Source organism: Anopheles maculipalpis, chromosome 3RL, assembly GCF_943734695.1.
Source record: "Anopheles maculipalpis chromosome 3RL, idAnoMacuDA_375_x, whole genome shotgun sequence".
Taxonomy (NCBI): Eukaryota; Metazoa; Arthropoda; class Insecta; order Diptera; family Culicidae; genus Anopheles; species Anopheles maculipalpis.
Genome location: NC_064872.1, coordinates 81,049,693 through 81,067,117, shown reverse-complemented (window position 1 = coordinate 81,067,117; position 17,425 = coordinate 81,049,693). Strand labels below are relative to the sequence as shown.

General features: G+C 41.0%; 2 protein-coding genes across 2 annotated transcripts in view; both read left to right on the top strand.

The window, feature by feature from the left end:
- Positions 1–17,425, top strand: part of LOC126561840 (putative ferric-chelate reductase 1 homolog) — a 261,537-nt gene that overhangs the window by 104,200 nt on the left and 139,912 nt on the right. The gene's annotated exons all lie outside the window — the stretch shown is intronic.
- The window catches only part of LOC126563500 (uncharacterized), a 109,439-nt gene that overhangs the window by 61,380 nt on the left and 30,634 nt on the right, over positions 1–17,425 (top strand). Inside the window, exons 5-7 of the mRNA XM_050220145.1 lie at positions 7,173–7,255; positions 10,186–10,304; positions 14,628–14,772. Of these exons, the coding sequence (XP_050076102.1) occupies positions 7,173–7,255; positions 10,186–10,304; positions 14,628–14,772 (347 nt within the window). The remainder of the gene's footprint in view (positions 1–7,172; positions 7,256–10,185; positions 10,305–14,627; positions 14,773–17,425) is intronic.

Sequence of the window (17,425 nt, the reverse complement as noted above, 5' to 3'; positions counted from 1 at the left end):
TAGAATGCTGAGTGCTTTACAGTGAACAGAGTAAAGAGAGCTTTAACTATAAAGGTTCGGTAAATTGCTGTTGCCTTCGGTTCTTATGCAAACAAAAGAAAAATGCATAAAAATGAGGATTTATCAAACATTAATTTTTGCTTTAAATATTCGAGGCTCTCCAATAACATAAGCCTCAATAAACGTTGTTACTGTAGCAGCATTTTCATACGAATTTTCAATCAGTTCACATTCTTCGCTTCCAAAACATTTCCATTGCTTACTGAAGAAAACTTTTCCGCCGCTAGAATTCATTCGAATTGGAGGTAAATATGAGAGATACCCACTTACTCCGATTGGTGGAAATTCTGGTAACGGAGTTCCCTCGGTACGGAAACTGAAATCCTTGGGCGGAAAATACGCTCTGTCACAATCATAGCGATCAGGCAGACAGGCAGACGTTGCCGAGAGGAAAAGTTTTCTTCGATTGAAATTAAAAGTTGTCAGTTACGTGGGAGGGTTATTGGAGAGCAAAACAACAAAAAAAGCCACCAGCAGCCTGATCACTGATTTCAGTTTCATTTCACAGCACGCTGATTTTACCGCTTTTTCAACCACTAGAACAATTTTCACCAATACTCAACGGAGTGACAGAAAGAACGAGAGAGAGAGAGAAAGAGAGAGAGAGAAAAAAAAACCGACCATGGAAAGAGTTCTTCACGACTGCCAGTATACTGTTCGGGTTGAATATTGGTGATTATTGGTGCATGAGTCGAGTGTGTGCTACCAAGAATGCCATCATCCGTTGGCAAGTGGTAGCGGAAAACCTTGGCATTACATTGGTGTCCCTTCGGCACAGTTTGTTTAATACCATCTCTAAACCATACACAAACTTCCGGTATAATGACGGTGGAAAATTGCGGAAAAGTTTTCCACTGTTTATTCCTGGTTTTTGTTTTCCCTGCCATTTAATTCGATGTACGATGAAAGGAACCTTTTTTTCGGAGCGTCCTTTTTTTCCAAGGGGACAAAAGTTGAAAAGCGATAACATCGCGAATAAGGCAAAAAGTGGGGTAATTGATTTGGTTAAAATAAGAAAGGGAATGCATCGGCAGTTGGATGCCGTAGGGTTTTCATTTAAAAGCCCATGCGTGTATGCCGTACTGCGTAACGTACTGTACTAATACGTACAAAGCAATTTTTATTCTTTAATTTGTGTAGTAATTGGTGCGAAAGCTAGTCACGATATTTGTAGTAAATCGAGTTATTTCTCTAGCTCTTTTTTTTTTTGGGGTTTCAGTTAATAAGGCTAAATCATTCACTTTTATAACAAAAGTGGTAGATGTTTCTTTTCAAAAATTACCTGAAACGTCCACAGAGCCTTGCGTACCGCAATATGTTACAGATAGATAGCTAGATAGGACGGAATAAATCAAATAGTTAACAGATACGGTCCACGCCCAGGTACAGGGCGAGGTGCAGCTTAGAATTATAATAATTATATTCTAGAATATTCATATTCAAAACTAACAATAAATATCACAATTTGGTTTACATAGCGTGTTCAAAATCAAAGTCAAAATTCTTTCAGTTATAATCAATTTTTTATATTGGAGAAAAAAATGCTTTTTTAGACAAATTCCACAATAACTGGAAGACCCTCTCTTCAAGAAATTTATGAAAAAAATCTGCGAATATGTTAAACTAAATTTCAAATGGTCCCAGTTATGCGCTCATTTGAAATAATTTCTTGATTTGGCCTTGAGAAAAATAGGTATTGGTGTTAAGTTTTCCGCTATATAGACGGTACAATGCACGAAACGTGCATTTTCGTTCGTTTTTTAAATGCTTAGTTCCGGCTTAAGTTTCCACTTGCAGTACTTAGATTGAGAGATTTTGTTTTTGACGTGTCAAATACATTTGGTTACTACTATATGGATTTTTGAAATATTGTTAAAGTAAAATACTTTTTCTTAATGACTAAAACACTGTATCCACTCATAAAATTGTCCAAAATTGTACTCTGAAATCATAGCGTAACCACTTCATTTTATTCACCAGTTGGTTTTCTCTGTTGCTAAAACGTTTCCATTCGATGCTGGATGCATGCTATGTTTTAAAATATTTTCTGACTTCTAACATGATTCAGCGCAAAAAATTGGGCACTCAAGCGAGCAAGACATTAAACGATACCACAATTTATGAGCGTAACTCCACACAAACCACAGCGCGAAACACAGGGAAGAGTGAGAAAATGTAAAGGGAGAAGAAATGTTTTGAAAAGATTGTGGTGTAGATGAAAAATGTTGCAACCAACATTCTGACGAAAGGGAAAATTTTGTTTGGCTGCTCAGATGCAATGATGTAGTCGCAAGCTCGCGAAGGAAGCGAAAAAAAAACAAGCTGCGCCGTTTTGATCACTAAGAAAGAATATAAAATTAAATGAATTTTCCAAAAAACCAAAATTTGCTCTCCCACTTGGAAGGCGGATGCTCCAGGGTGGAAAATATCTCAGCCTTTAAAAGAGGAAAAAAAAAAGACAGGAGAACAAAAAACAAGTAGCTGGCTTGCTCAACTGGAAGGAAAACTTTTGTTTGCTTGAGACGTCTATTTACCGGAGCGATTGGAGGTTTATTGAAGCAGCCCGATCCAGACAAGCGGTAGGGGAGGTTTTTGGCGAACGGTTGGGAAGTTATTTTTACACTTCATCTACCTACACATTACCTCGAGAATCAAGATCGAAAAATCAACTTCCCTACAGCAATGGGGAAAAGGTCTATTGTGGGTGGTACATTTTGTTTTCACACTTTTCATTAGTCTTATTCTTCCGATCGTTTCGCTCTTCGCATTCCATCAAGGGTAGGACCACGGATTTGACTTTGCTGTACTTTGCATAACAATTTCTAAAGCCTTCACCGGTAGCAGATAAATTACAATTATGTGTTGCTGCTATTATACGCTGTTGTGGTGCGCTTCCATCTTGATATTTGTACCCACTTTTGATCGCACCTGAACCGTGCATCAGATTGCTGTGAAGAAAATTCGCTGAAAAGCGTTGAAGCGCGGTCTTTTTTTTTTATTCACCCGTTTTTCCTTTTTTTCTCAATCAAATTTTGGAGCAAGTGGTTCGGTTTCTCGTTTGATCGGAAGTTACTTTGGCAAAGAATGTGTAAAAAGATCGTTTCACCTATTAAGGATGTGATGGCGGAAATTTGTTACCTTCTGCAGAAAAACGTATCAGGTGGGCTCGTTTTCTTAATGAATGACAAGCTTTATAATGGTTCTGTGTTGTTGCTTGTGTACAGTGGGCTCCTTAGGCGAGTGGCAGATAGGAAAAGGTTTATTGGAAGCGTCATGCTGAGCGTGCTATTTTGATGACTTGAAACGAAAAACAGAGGACAAAAAATTTATTTATTGGGAAAAACATTCCTTTAGAGTTGAAGTTAATAGCTTCAGACTGTTTCGTCGAATGTCATTCGATTGCTTTTTGCTTCTTAGAAGTTCCAGTTAGAATTTTCAAGATGATTTGCAATTATCCATTAAATGTCTTTGAAATGGCTTTGAACCTTTCTTGCCAAATAAAGAATTCTACTAGAAGATTGATTTATGCAGTATATCTTTGCAATTAAACGAAAGGTCCTCTGAATCAGACCTTCAATACTGTTCATGCCAGTTCTGCCTGCAGACGAGACACAGAATAATGTGCTACATTCATTCAAGGCACTTCATCAACAGTCCTTTTTATGGCCGTATGTTATCTAACAAACGATTTGTCGATTTGCTTATGCAGCACTGTGTAGCAGCCGTGCAGAGGTTATGCAACGCGTGTGTGTCGTCAACGTCTGGATGTCCCTTGCTACAGTGAACGACCTCAGGTCCACGGTTATGTGTATCCCTTTTTCGTAAAGTAAAAGACTTTCAACAAACTGACAGCTCATCCGTTCTACATTTTACACAAACTGCAACGTTTTCGGCACCGTACCATTAGCGTTCCTGCAATTCTGGGATGCCACGAGTAGCTCTTGTGTGAGTGTGTGTGTGTTTTTTTTTTTGTCGCATACTTTCCAAAACGACATTGAGCGACGGCTTCTTTACATCAGATGGCAAGCAATACTCAAGCCCTGTATCTGTGTACCGTGTGACCGATACTGCAGTAAGAGAGCTACAACACGGGATGGTTGGTTTGCTGATGGTACTCGATGCTTATCTTTGCTGTCGTGCCGTACTGAATTTTAACTGAGACAAATCGTGGTAGTACGAACTTACCGGCACCGAAAGGATGGGATGCTCGTAGCACGTGAGGGAGAACGATTGTTTGAATTGACAGTTTCAACAGGGTTGGCACATGTGGGCGGTCAAACGGAGAATCGGTCCGTCTAGCAACGGCAGATGACAGTACAAGACAGTGCGAGATGATGCCAATTTTCAGCGACGTGGCAGTATACATTAGCCAGAGCTCAATGCCGATTGTCGTGGGATAGAGCTTAATTCAGCAATCAAAGTTTTGCTCTAAAATCAATTTCAAATGTGATTGCAATCAAGCTTTAAAATGGATTAGTTGGAAATGTTTACAAACGCTGCTTTCCAAAATGCTTACTTTGAATCTTTTAGATTTTAATCTTTTTTCTTATAACACATTTCCTCTTCTAGGTAATCAAATGTACCGATACCACATTCTAGAGAGTCCCCTACTCTACAATCCTCTAGCTTAATACAATCTTCATTATTGCTTTCCAGTTATTCTAATTCGATCGAATAAAATCCAACAAATGTCAATCCGTTGCATCATGCTGTCGAAAACCATCAAAACCATTATTCGATGCTATATCTATTTCAAGATTGTTAATTGACACGGCCAGCCAGCGTTCCGTGGAAGTAAAGTCAACGTTTTCTGCACTGTTAGCAGGCTCGGCATTACCAGTGCCAATCATATCCTTCCGGAGGACAATTAAATCTACGCTGAGGAGAAAAAAGTTGGAAACTTCAACCTAAAACGGGGATGACTGTCACGGTAAGGCAAAGAGGCGAAGAGACGTGACGGTGACTGGATAGTGCGATGTGCCACAGACAACCGCACAATGCATCATATCGCGCGCACAAAGTGCGCACTGTGGCACCCGATTTCGTCTACCCAACGCCAGAACGTCAGAGAAACAAGTGAGAAATCCATTATCTCGCAAGTGCAATGGCCACCGTTTCAGCGAATGTCACATTTCTGTGCTGTAGGGATTCGAGTTCGGCGGAATGCAATTTGCCATCTCTGTTGTCAACGAGCAGCAGCAGTGGATCATGATATGTTAGTGCTGATGTTGTAGGAACGGTTATACGTTTTTGGAAACGCTTACTGTACTAGAAAGAGGCAATCGATGGCGAAACGCATATTTCTTGGTACTCTTTGGTTTGGTATCAGTTGGTTGCTGCGATACAATAACCAATTCGGCGATAAAATGTCAACGCAACCACTCGCATGATGCTGGGAAAAGCGATCATGAAGAAAACACTTAAATTTCAAGCAGTATGTAAAGAAAAACTCAGAATCAATTGTAATGTGAGATAGATAACACATTGGATAAAAAGAACGAGAATTTTTCGATTGTAGCCACGTAATTGTATCTTATTTCATCCTGGATGACTCACAAATACTGCATCACTCATAGCACCATTCTCTAGTGAAGGACTGCTTTGCATGGGCGTTAATGTGTGATGAACGCTTCACCACTTTCAGCTTATTATTTTCAGCGTCGGGTATCATCGAAAAGGGTAAACAGTTGTCTGCCAGTTTTTTGTTCATTTTACCTTTAATCCACGTTTTTCCAACTATCTTTCTAAATCTCAAACCCGAAAGCTACCATTCCTTCAGCAGCCATAGGACATCATCTTAAGCAAAAACATTTCGATCATGCTTTAGGCACACAAACTTTGCCTCGTACCTTCCATGTCTTTCGGGGCAGGAAATTGAAATCCTTCAGCCGTGGTGGCATAAATTTGAAAACTTTCGAATCCGTAGGGGTACATTTTCTAAACACCATCATACCAATGGCAACATCAAACGGGACAAAGCAGTTGCTCTACTGCAAGGCCTCCCGCACCGTACGATGATTACTGCGCGAAAGAGTAGCCCGTAAGCCGCTGGATGAGAAGTGGGCGAAAACTATCTGCCCCCATCGGTGTACTCTGGCAACTTTTCTGCTGACAATAAGGGTGTGTATGTACGGAGATGATGGTAAACTTTTTCCCAGCCGGAACCGAAGCGAGAGTGCGCAACATTTTCGCTGACAAGGGTAAGCTTTTTCCATCCTGAGGATTCTCTTGGTCGAAACACCGGAGAAGAAACCGGAAAATCCAATAAAGCGGCTTAAGTTTTAGTGACTGAACGATCGTTTCTGCGGGTCTTCGCCGCTTTGCTGATGATGCCAAGGCACAGGCAAGCATGCGGATGCGAACGGATTTGCTCTCGACAGTGCACGGGCCAAAGCCGGCACACATATCAATTGATTGTTTCCATCATGAAACAATCACCGACCATCATACGGTTTTTTTGCGCTCGAATGGTAATTAGATTGACGGTGGTAGAAAAACTGCGCACAAGGATTCGGAGAAAAAGTTAACGGAGCATTTTTTCTTCTTCTCATACTCCGTTGTGCGTTGCAAACGGAATGCTTTGTTTGTGGTTTGGAAGGAAAAATAGATTCACCTGCAATAAAACATTCGCAGAACAATCAAACATGGATTTTGTTTGTGGCAAAAGCTTCCGTGTGCATGGGTTATTGGATTATTAATTTCTTGCAACATTGAACATGATGGAATGAATGATAGAGCATTAATTAGTAGTAAAATTTCTGCCTGTAATGCATGATACTATTCATCCCACGATAAGCTTGCAAAACGCAAAGAATAATAATAATGTTGTACAAGTTTTTCTGTTTCTATTTAGTTATTTTTTGCTGTACAACTATGGAACCTTTTCATAGCTTTTTTACCTTGAAAATCATTTGGAAAAGATCTGGAAATCACTTTGATGACTAAGTCCGGATCGAACGAGTGATTAGTCGTTGTTCTATAATATTGAAATGAACAAAAAAGTTCTTTTTTGTTCTGTGAGAACGGTCTGGCCATATTGCTGACAAAAAAGCAATTTAAAATCAAACATTTTTGATGTTCATAGTGGTTTTCCATTTTGCTTTCTTTTTCAGATACCAAAGTCAACACACCACGGTTCAGCAAGCATTCGTGGGTCGCATTCCCAGCGCTGAGAGGAGCCTACAAACATGTACAGGTTTGTACTCAACAGTTAATAATAGTTCAATCTTCATTTACAGTATGGCCCATAAAAAACACTAAAATTTCTATACTATTTTATAAAATATAGGACGAACACTAACATTTTAGCATATGGAAAATCCACAAGCATCTGAGGAGATATAAACCTAATAGTGCGCAATTTTGATACAGGTTCGACGATGAAAAGTTTATCACTAGACAAAACAACGATCGGATGCTTCTTCTTGAATATGTTCAACAGAATCTTTGACCAGTCCGAACCTAGAGCTTTGATGCAGTTTGTTATTGGGATGCGTTAGATTCGTGCCCTGGACATCGAAAGTACTTCCAACTTTAACCACTCGTTGTATTGATGTTTCGGAGGTATCTGCCTCGTTTTTCACGGTTCTAACTATCCTTGGAGTGCGATCTGAACGTGGGAGTCCACTTCTTGGCTTCCTGGGACTTTGAAAATCGGGGAGGATGCCATTCAGGTGGCATACGGTGCCCAGATAGCACCTCGCAGCCTCCGATATTTGTTTTTTACTAATTTTCCCTTATGGATCAAACTGAACATGACTTCTTTCGCGAATATGGTTCATTCGTTCGTTGTTTAATATCAATGTTCTGTTTGCAGTATGTGACAGTTAGCCTTGATGATTAAACAAATATCTGATCCGCATATTTTATGGGGAATACTGTAGGTTAGTTGATAATCAAAATATGTTACCATTTCGTATTATAATGTGCGTAGCGAATGTTTAATTTAAGCGAATGATGATAGTTTTAATTAGTTTAGAAACATGCTTACGGTATTCAGAAAATCAAAAACTCCTTTTTTATTGTGTTCGCATTCAACATTTCTGCGGCGACCGATGGTGTCTCTATTTAGTACTGTCAGTGTGGTTGCGGCCTGGTATGCACCGCAGGCGTCGAGCATTTGTGGCTCTATTTTAAAACGATGATTATATTCATCATCCACCCCAGACTCATTTGTTCCATTGCCTATCACCTCATCTGTGGTTTCCAGGTTTTTGTTCCAGACCAGAGATTTTCATTGCAGCCATACATCAGTGTAAACGTTCGGCGTTCAGGTTGCTTTTTTTGTTGTCTATTCCTGTTTCTATTATCAAGCAAAACAACCATACAAAAAAAAACCTCAAGCCAAACACAACAGAATCCTTGTCTGGCCGCCCGGATCTCCCATATCACCGGGATCAATTTGTTAAGCCGCTGTTGTAGCAATGTTGAATGAGGTTTGCTCGTGTATTTTTTTCTTTGTGGGGTGCAGAGAGGCAGCCCATTTTTATCGTGCATTTCTCCATTTCGTCCAGCTATACGGCCTCACACAACCGACGTGGTATCAGTGTCAATTCCAAAATCAACACGCACGCATACACTTCGTTTCCAATCAACGTCCGACGGCGTTATAGAATAGTGCAAATTCCTCTCCATCTTCCTTTTTACACACATATACGCTCTATCTCTCTAGCCATGTGCCTAAAGGGTTTCGGATCTAACACCCAACAACGTGAACATTCCAACGGCCCGTGTGCAATAGTGCGCGAAACATACGAAGCCCACGTGCGAAAGGTTACCACGGGAACCCGCACACAGATAGATAAACTGTGATCGACCACTGAAAGTGGCGTTAGTACAAAAAACAAGGAACAAAAGGATTACCGACTCGCTGCAATTGCGTGTCCAGTTTTCCCTTGGTCTGCAGACTCTTCAGACCCTACAAATTTCTGCACTGCGCTGTCGAACGCGATCGGTGAGATGAATAGGAATGGGAAGCTTTCGGGTTTGGCTTCGATGTTTTGTTGAGAGCATTTTTCTACACACTTCAACCAACCACCGCCACCCAGTATTTGAAAATGTTGCTTCCTAATATTCATGCATGTTCCTGCACAGTGAAGTATAGAACGCCAATTGTGCCATGTTTCATGTATCGTTGTTATTGTTATGATATCCAAACCAAAGGCAGTCTAACACGGCACGGAAAAAGTTGGTCCATTTTTGTTCCGTCAATACAAATCCTGGTGTGTGCGTGTGTGAGAGAGAGAGAGACCATGGTAACACCTTGTTAGGGTTTGTGAGCATGGGACTCGTCATTTTATTTTTGTTACCCGTTGTTTGGTGCTTTTTTAATTTTTATTTGATTTCAAAACACATCTCTACCACACGGCAATGTTTGCAAACCGTTTCACTGGTGTTTGAAGCGATGTAGTTGTGTTGTGTGAGTGTTTTTTTTTTAAATTTATTTTATTCCGTTTGATGTCGCGCCGTGTATATGCGCTCCGGTTTTCAACCCGCTGTGGCTTTATAGCTATTGTGTATTTTAGACTCCCAGTTTTTATGCAACATCACCTAGTTTATGCTTGGTTTTGTACAAAAAAAGCGAAACAAAAAAACAACACCACTGTTAGCAAACAATTTTATACTGTTGCTGCCACTGTACGCTGGTAGAAAGGGTATTCGAGCGAAATTAAATCGCTTGCCGAACGGAGAATACATTCGCTTAAACGTAAACACTCGAATTTTTGTACACATGCAACAAAGCGCAAAGCGGGAAAAACTCTGCCCACTGAAAAATTGTTCACACAAGAGCGTTTTGCCTGCAAGGGTTTGAAAAATTAAAATAAAAACGAACGGACATAAAGTCCCAGATCAGCATGTACCGTTCCGAAGCTGTGTGTCGAAGGTTCGATTGAATTGGATGCACTGACGTGCAAATAAACCATACCGGAAACAACCAAGGATCCCCGTACCCGGCACTAAACGCAAACGTTCTGTTTATGTATCTTTTTTAATCGGTTTAATCGTTTCCTCTCCGTGCGGCAAAGCTCGATAAGAGGCTTTCGGTTTGATCCTGCATGTATCACAACGTGCTAATAATGATGTACATTTGTTTGTGTTTGTTTTTTGTCTCTTTGCACGCCTTAGCTACACGTCGAATTTCGACCGGAATCGTTTGATGGAATTTTACTACTGACCGGTGAGCGTGACGATTTGACGGGTGACTTTATGGCGTTGCTGCTCCATCAAGGATTCGTCGAGTTTTGGTACGTATGCAAAAGTCTTTCAAAATGTGTCAAAATATATGTTTTACTGTTGTTTTGTCCAATCCAATGACTAGAGGATCCAATGAATGTCCTCAGTGTTAGTGGAGACCATGCCACACCATGCTTATGAAATTGAAGCGCTAATTTAGTTAAATAATAATACCATCGTATGTCATCATAGTTGAGTCAGAAGTCTGTAGTCGATAGTTGGCACAGCTTTCAGAAAGTTTATACGCGTCTGTTTCATCTTTAAGTATTTTATTAAAATTTTTAATTGAATGATGTCGCGTGCCCTTGTGGTCTTATTCCTGAATCTTCCACTTTATCCTTTATTTATTCATTTCATATTTATTTATTGTTGAACCAAGACGCTACGAAAATGAAATTAATTTTCAACAGAACAAAACATCCATCATCCATGTAGCAAAAGCTCCTTCTGAGAATTAAAACATGTTGATAAAATGTTGATGGAATGAACCTTTAAGCCTCTAATATGCTACGGTTCTAGCTATTGTTTGTGCATCCTGTCTCTTCCATCTGTCTGTCCGTTCAACATTGCTTGAAATGCATTTCATGGAAACACTCCATAAAAAATATAAATATATGAAATATATCATCAACTCTCGAAACGCACAGAAGCTCATTTGCCGGGAACCGTTTTGTGCAAACTGTTGGCGAATAAATTTTCGCCTATAAAGTAAACCATCAGCACCATCCTTAAAGTGGAAACACTCGCTTCCCTCTCCCGAAAGTGAAACTGTTCGCAAATGAAGCAAACTGTTCGCCTGTCTGGCAGGCTTCCTGGCCAGTAGTACTGGTCCTTATTTCGCCTAATGGCCGTAACCATTAGCTGTAACCCCATAAAAGTAAGGGTTGTTGTTTGTGTTGCATGAATAAAATAAAAACAAAAATCATCCCAGCCAAAGAAGCCGCTTCCGGCACGCAACGAGCTGGTCTTAGTTTAATGCAACACATTTTTCGCAACCCGCTCCTTGCCAGGCTCGATTTTCCCGAGTTTCCTTCATGCAACAGTCAGCAGCAAGTGTGCCCAAGTGTTCGGAGAACTTTACACTTTTACACTTAAAAATAGATCCATTCCGGTGGGAGGTTTTTTATAGTGTTTGCTTTGGGGTGCGCTTAATTTACAAATACACCGTGCCAAACTGTGTTTGCTTCTTTAAAGTGAAGCTCGATCGGGCCCGGTTTTCCCTTTGCTTGCCGTCGATCTCGCCGTCGTCGTCGGAAGGCAAGCGTTGATATTTTTGGATAACCTTTTCTCTCGCCCCTACGTCTCGGCTTCTGCACACGGCAAAATGTTCGAAAATGTTTGTCAACAACTTAATTGAGTTACAGCCGAAGGTTTGCCTTAAATGGTGTTGCTTCAGTCGTCCGGAATGGTTGTTGGCTGTGGAGAGAATGTGTAACGCAAAAGGGAAGAATATTGACTTAGTTCATGTGCACGTACCGGGACTGGGTTGTACCAGTAGAATGAAAGGCAGGGAAGCAGAGCGATAGAGAATGAGTTCTCTTCTTTTTATTAACGTTGATTTCAGCATCTCGAGCGTCCGTTTCCGTTTGTTTAGCCTGCAATGCTGGAATTGCCCAACCGTGTATTGGTTCGATATGTTTTGGTGTTTTTGCTTTATGACTGACGTTGATTGGCATGATAGCGGCGGTATCGTTCCTTTCTTGGACGGGGAATTGTAGCCAGCGAAGCGAAATAAAATATATTTTGATTGAAAACTGGACGCAACGTTCAAAGCAAACACTGGACAGCGTTGAAAGGCTTGGGAATCCTTTTTTTTTACTGGATTGCTTAAATTGATGATTGGCTACGTTGCTTTTGGGACTAATTTTTCCATTAGCGACAACATATTGAACCTAAAAAGCTGGCAGGTAGGACTTTAAACTGGGATGAAACTGAATATGTTGTTTATTACGTTACAACCAGCCAGAAAAAATAACTATTTTCCAATAAAAACTCTCTTCCTTGAGTTGTATACAAACCACAGAAGCAACTTTTACCTCTTCGTATTGCCTATCTGTCACCCTACTGGCCCACAACGAACATAACTACACAACATCTTCATCCCTCGAATACAATCCAAAATCAATTGCTGGAAACCGACCGGTGGATCCACCTTATTGGTGGGCCTCACCAAGTCAGTTAGCCAGGGATTAACACGCAGCGCTCGGCCTCGGCAAAAGAGGAGACAAAAACTTGCGCCCATAAATCAGCTGGCAACTGATATTTATGTGTACATTAATTTCCTAGGAATGTTCAATTATGCAAGATAAATGTATGTGTTGAACCACTTCGACAAGCTGGGCTTCGGGTAGGTTCCGAGCGCCGAATGGCAAATGGCGCAAACTGCATACTCACAGCAACTGGGCGTCGACCAACACCGCTTTTCCGCTTTGTTCGCTCGGCTGTGTGTATGTGTTTGGGTACAGGTCATGTATGCTGTTGGTGGGTCACCATGTGGACAACTTGGACCAGTGTGGGGGCATTTGGGATAGTGAGTGTGACTAGCATCTGGAGTGAGAGTTGTGCAGCTCACTGTGGTAAATGGAAAATATTTGCTAACCATTTTTCATGATTCGAAGCTTGCGGTACCCTCTTGAGTTTCTTGGTTAGATAACGGTAGACAGTGCTTGATGGCGTTGAGTAGGTTTACAATGGTATATTAGAGCAAAATGAAGGTTGGTGGGATGGTAGGTGAAGAAAAAAGGCTAAACCGAAGGACTGTATGTTGGTGAATAAAAACATTCAACAGATTATAAGATTTTTTTTGCAGTTCCTCTCACGAATATTTGAAATTTGTTAATATTATTTGATTACTTTTAAATAACATTTATCCTCCATACGAATCTTTTTTAAAATACTGCTCTGAATCAGTAAGTAATATTGAATTTAGCTCGTGGTTCAATCAAGGTTTAGAGATAGCCAAGCTAGTCTTAGAAAATTATGACCAATTACTTAATTATATTAGCTTTGCAATTGCAACTGCAATTTCACCAACTACGATTGTAATAGACAGTGTGCATCACAAACGGCCACACATTCTTGTTTAGCAGGCGAGTCCGTTTAATTGAAGCTCAATTGGTCTGGAAACACTAATAAAGTAATTTATTTCTGGGCAAATGCTACTGCCAAGATGAATGTATCCTTCTCACGTGCCCGTGCTACATGTTGCGTCTAGCGCTATGACTTCTTTGCTCGGCGTTTTCGCAAAACATTATTTTCCCAACCCCATAGCCTAGCGATAGCAAAAATGGCGACTGACCCATATCACCATCACACTCAATGGCAAGCTCTATTGATGTTAATTTTTTTCCTTCCCATACCTGTCTCAAACAGTCCTTGCTACCCTTACTTGCCAAGCGTGTGACCCACGGTGAGGAAATATAGACAGATCGATGGCTATTACTCAAGCGCGAAAGTGGAACGAATTAGTTTTAATTGATGATAGATGAAGATGGCGAGGAAAAATAATCGACACGTTTTATTTATTTCATGCCAAGCTGCCAAGTTTCTGGGAGCGGGTGTGGTGTGCGGTGGCTTGGTGTTTCTACAGGGATTAGGGAGAACTTTGATTCTCGGTAGTACTTTGTTGGGACGGGGTATGGTCTTTTGTCGCTTTTGGCATCGGTAACTGCTCCCTCATTCAATCGGTTCCGATTCAATGGAGAACAATATTTTGAGTCATCTCATTGAGTTCTCAAACTCTTGCCATTGGAAAGGATAATTTTCACATCGTTAAACGACCCTTTAACCCCGGCATGGACGAGACGACTGAATCGAGCTGAACAGCTCGCTCGTACAGCTTCTCTCGCTCTCTTTGACAGTCGCCTTTCAAGTGCCCACGAGCACAAAGATAATGGATGGCACTTTCGTTTAAGAGTTGTTTGCTACAAGCGACGAATTGCAGACCTGCAGACAGTGAAAAGTTTCCGCTCGGAAAACGACAAGATGGCGAAACTTTCCTATTTTAATCCGTTCACCGGTAAGCCGATTGTGTTGGACTTTTGCTTTCGCTGAATGCTTCTAACGATTTTCGGAGGTTGAAGAATTTATCCCTCTAACGAACTGCGGAACAAATTGGGTTTGCCGTTGAAGATAAATTACTTTCTTGGGAAGGAAATATATTATGCACGGATCTGTGCATCGTGTTATGAATGATTTTAATTTCAATTAAATTGTGGCAAGAATGTTTAATTTGTTAGCGTTTGGAGCAAACCCGGTGCCCTGAGCTGGGGAAACCGTATCAGCATTCATGTAGTATGATGTTTACTTATAATATTTTCCATTTTCATTTGCAGGTTCGATTGTGGCTCGGGCATGGGTCGCGTTAAGTCAGAGGAAACGATCGTCCTAAACCAATGGAACACGATCACCATCTACCGGCATCGTTGGGATGCGTGGCTTGTCCTAAACCAGGGCAACCGAGTGCAGGGCCGTTCGAAGGTAAGACCACATTCTTGACGCATTTAAAGTTGTCCGAATTTTTCCTAAAAATCCTCCCAGAAGGAATTACGTCTTTCACGCTGCCTTGCTATTTCTGGTGAAAAATACACCTCTTGCTACGTCCCACAACCTTCGCCCGCCCCAGCGTTAGTGGCATTTAGAGTAGAAGCACTGCAGCAGTACATATCGTTGGCCGAAGGTTTTATTGCATCACAAAGACCACAAATTTCAACAGAATTGTTTGTATATTCCACAACAAAAGAATTTTGTGCATTGCACCGCAACTGCCGCATGGCGAGTCCGGGGGTCCAACAGTGCAGGCCAACACGCCAAGACGCAAAGGCAAACTTTCTTCCCGATCGACTCGGAACTTCTTCCGGTGAGACGGGCGACGGCGAGTTCCTTCGTTCCGTGGAAAACGGAAATTGCAGTATTGTGCTGCGAACGGAAGAATACAAATTGATTATTTTTGCAACTTTGCAAGCGAGCTGTTCGGAAACATGCCACCGGGCGGACGGATGCTGTCCGGTTGTTTTCGAACCGAGACTTTTGCCTTTACTTGTGGTTGATTTGTATGACGTCTGTTTAAAAGAGAGAATCGTTACTGCCTTCATCTACAAATAAAATTTGTTGGTAATGTTGTTGATGGTAGGAAGCTGGATACGGATGTACTTTGTGTGCGATTGTGGTGTTGATGTTTTTTTTTTTGCTGTCTTTTACAGCAAGATTCACTTTGTGTTTTTTTGTTATCAAACATTTCATTTTGATTTTGGTTGTCAGTTTGAATAAGGTTCGGAGGAAGCGTAACGAAGAGTCAATACTAAACGTAATATTTTCTGTCCGATACCGGTTTTGTAACGTCTTTGGCCATCAGTTTTGTGTCAAGGTTGATTTAACAAGAGGATTACTAAAAAACTCAAGTTTTATCTTGTTTTTGTAATGTTTTCATGTCCACTCTTTCAATTTTAACAGACCAAAAGTGGGAAAATCCGTAGACAAGAGAGTTCTATTTACAATAAGTAAAAACGTTTTTAAAGTGACAAAATAACATGAAACGATGCTTCCAATTTCAAACAAATAGATGGCTTGGGAGGTACGGTGGTAGAGTCGATGTTAGATGTTTGCCTTAATTGAAATAGAGTAAATACTCACAGTGAAGGTACATAACAAATGGCCAGCATGAGCTATGAAGTTGTTAAGCTAAACAGAAGATCATGAATGATAAAATAAATTTATATAACGACACATTAACATTAAATTTCATTACAAAGAAATGTATTGATAATGTTGGAATCCAAATCATCCACTCATATATGCCAAAAGCTACATAAAGCTGACCTACAACCTGCTAGGTCTTTGCTTTTAGCTTGCTATTCATTTTTATAAGATAAACCGCTTAGCAGGTAGTTTGTGGATGGATCATACGGGCGTTCAAAGCAACACAAGAAATCCAAGAAGATAAGCTTTACGATTTGCTACTAATTGACTATCGTTTAAGTGAAATAATATTATTATCACATCACCACACTGCCTACAATCGTGTAAAATAATATTTACGCTACCATCAATTGCGCGGCATGCACAATGCAGCGCGTACAATGCGTTCTTGGAAAGACCATGCCAAATTTTGACTTTCGGCGTGAGCCTGCTAACCAGTCCTACGCTGTATTACACACATACAAGTTACACCGTCAGAATGTTGTAGGAATTAACGATTTTACAACGACCTGCTCGACCGTTCCTCTAACTCTGGAACCGTTTCCGGAACCGGGTCAGTGCCGGAAGCAGCGCAGATAGGTTTCCGGAATAGGAGAAAACCAGTTGCATAAGCCTGTCCCTTGCTCTGCTGGCCAACTATCAACGCTCCGGTTGGTAGAAGCTTAAAACCCTCGGTGCGGAATACAGACCGGAAACAATGGGATTTTAATTATGTTTACTCTCTAGATTACAGCTGGACGCGTCGAAAGACATGAACAGCTCCGAGCTCCCGGATCTAAGAATCTGTATGTGTGTGTGTGTGTGTGTATGTGAGCAGGCGCGCGTGTGTGGTTTGAAGGCCCAGAACAACGATAGAGTTTTCTCGTCGATATTCTAACAGCGGATGTAGTGGTCCGACGGTCCACTTTGGACGCTTTTGTGTAGCAACCGTGTACCGAGCACGAGAAGCCGCAATGTAGAACCCAATAAATTAGGATGGGGCTAAGTAATTCTCAAGATTGGACCATTTGTCATCGATTGAGTGCCGGAAGGCGATTATGGAAGGTTGTCCCAAGAAGGTGACCGGTTGGGTTGACACTAGACTCTTGCTTGTTTTCATTAGATCCTAACGCCCAAGCACGGAGCTTTCCATCTTACGGAATGGTCAACGGATGGGTTTTATCCAGGATCGCTTAGCTTTGCGTTCAAATAGCCTAGGGAATCTGGATGGTATGGTATTAATTCATATCTGGCATTTCCTCTCATCGGCTTATCTTTAGCCGATTGTATGAATCTTCGTACAAACAAACTGTTAACCGAGACGTTTTTGTTCTTCGAAATCACTGCTGCCAAAGAAATCTTGACCAAAGGCAATCGGATGATCTCAATAATCGATTTGCAACTTTATCTAAACGTGTTTTTAAATCGAATCGCAGACTATCAATGAAGACATCCC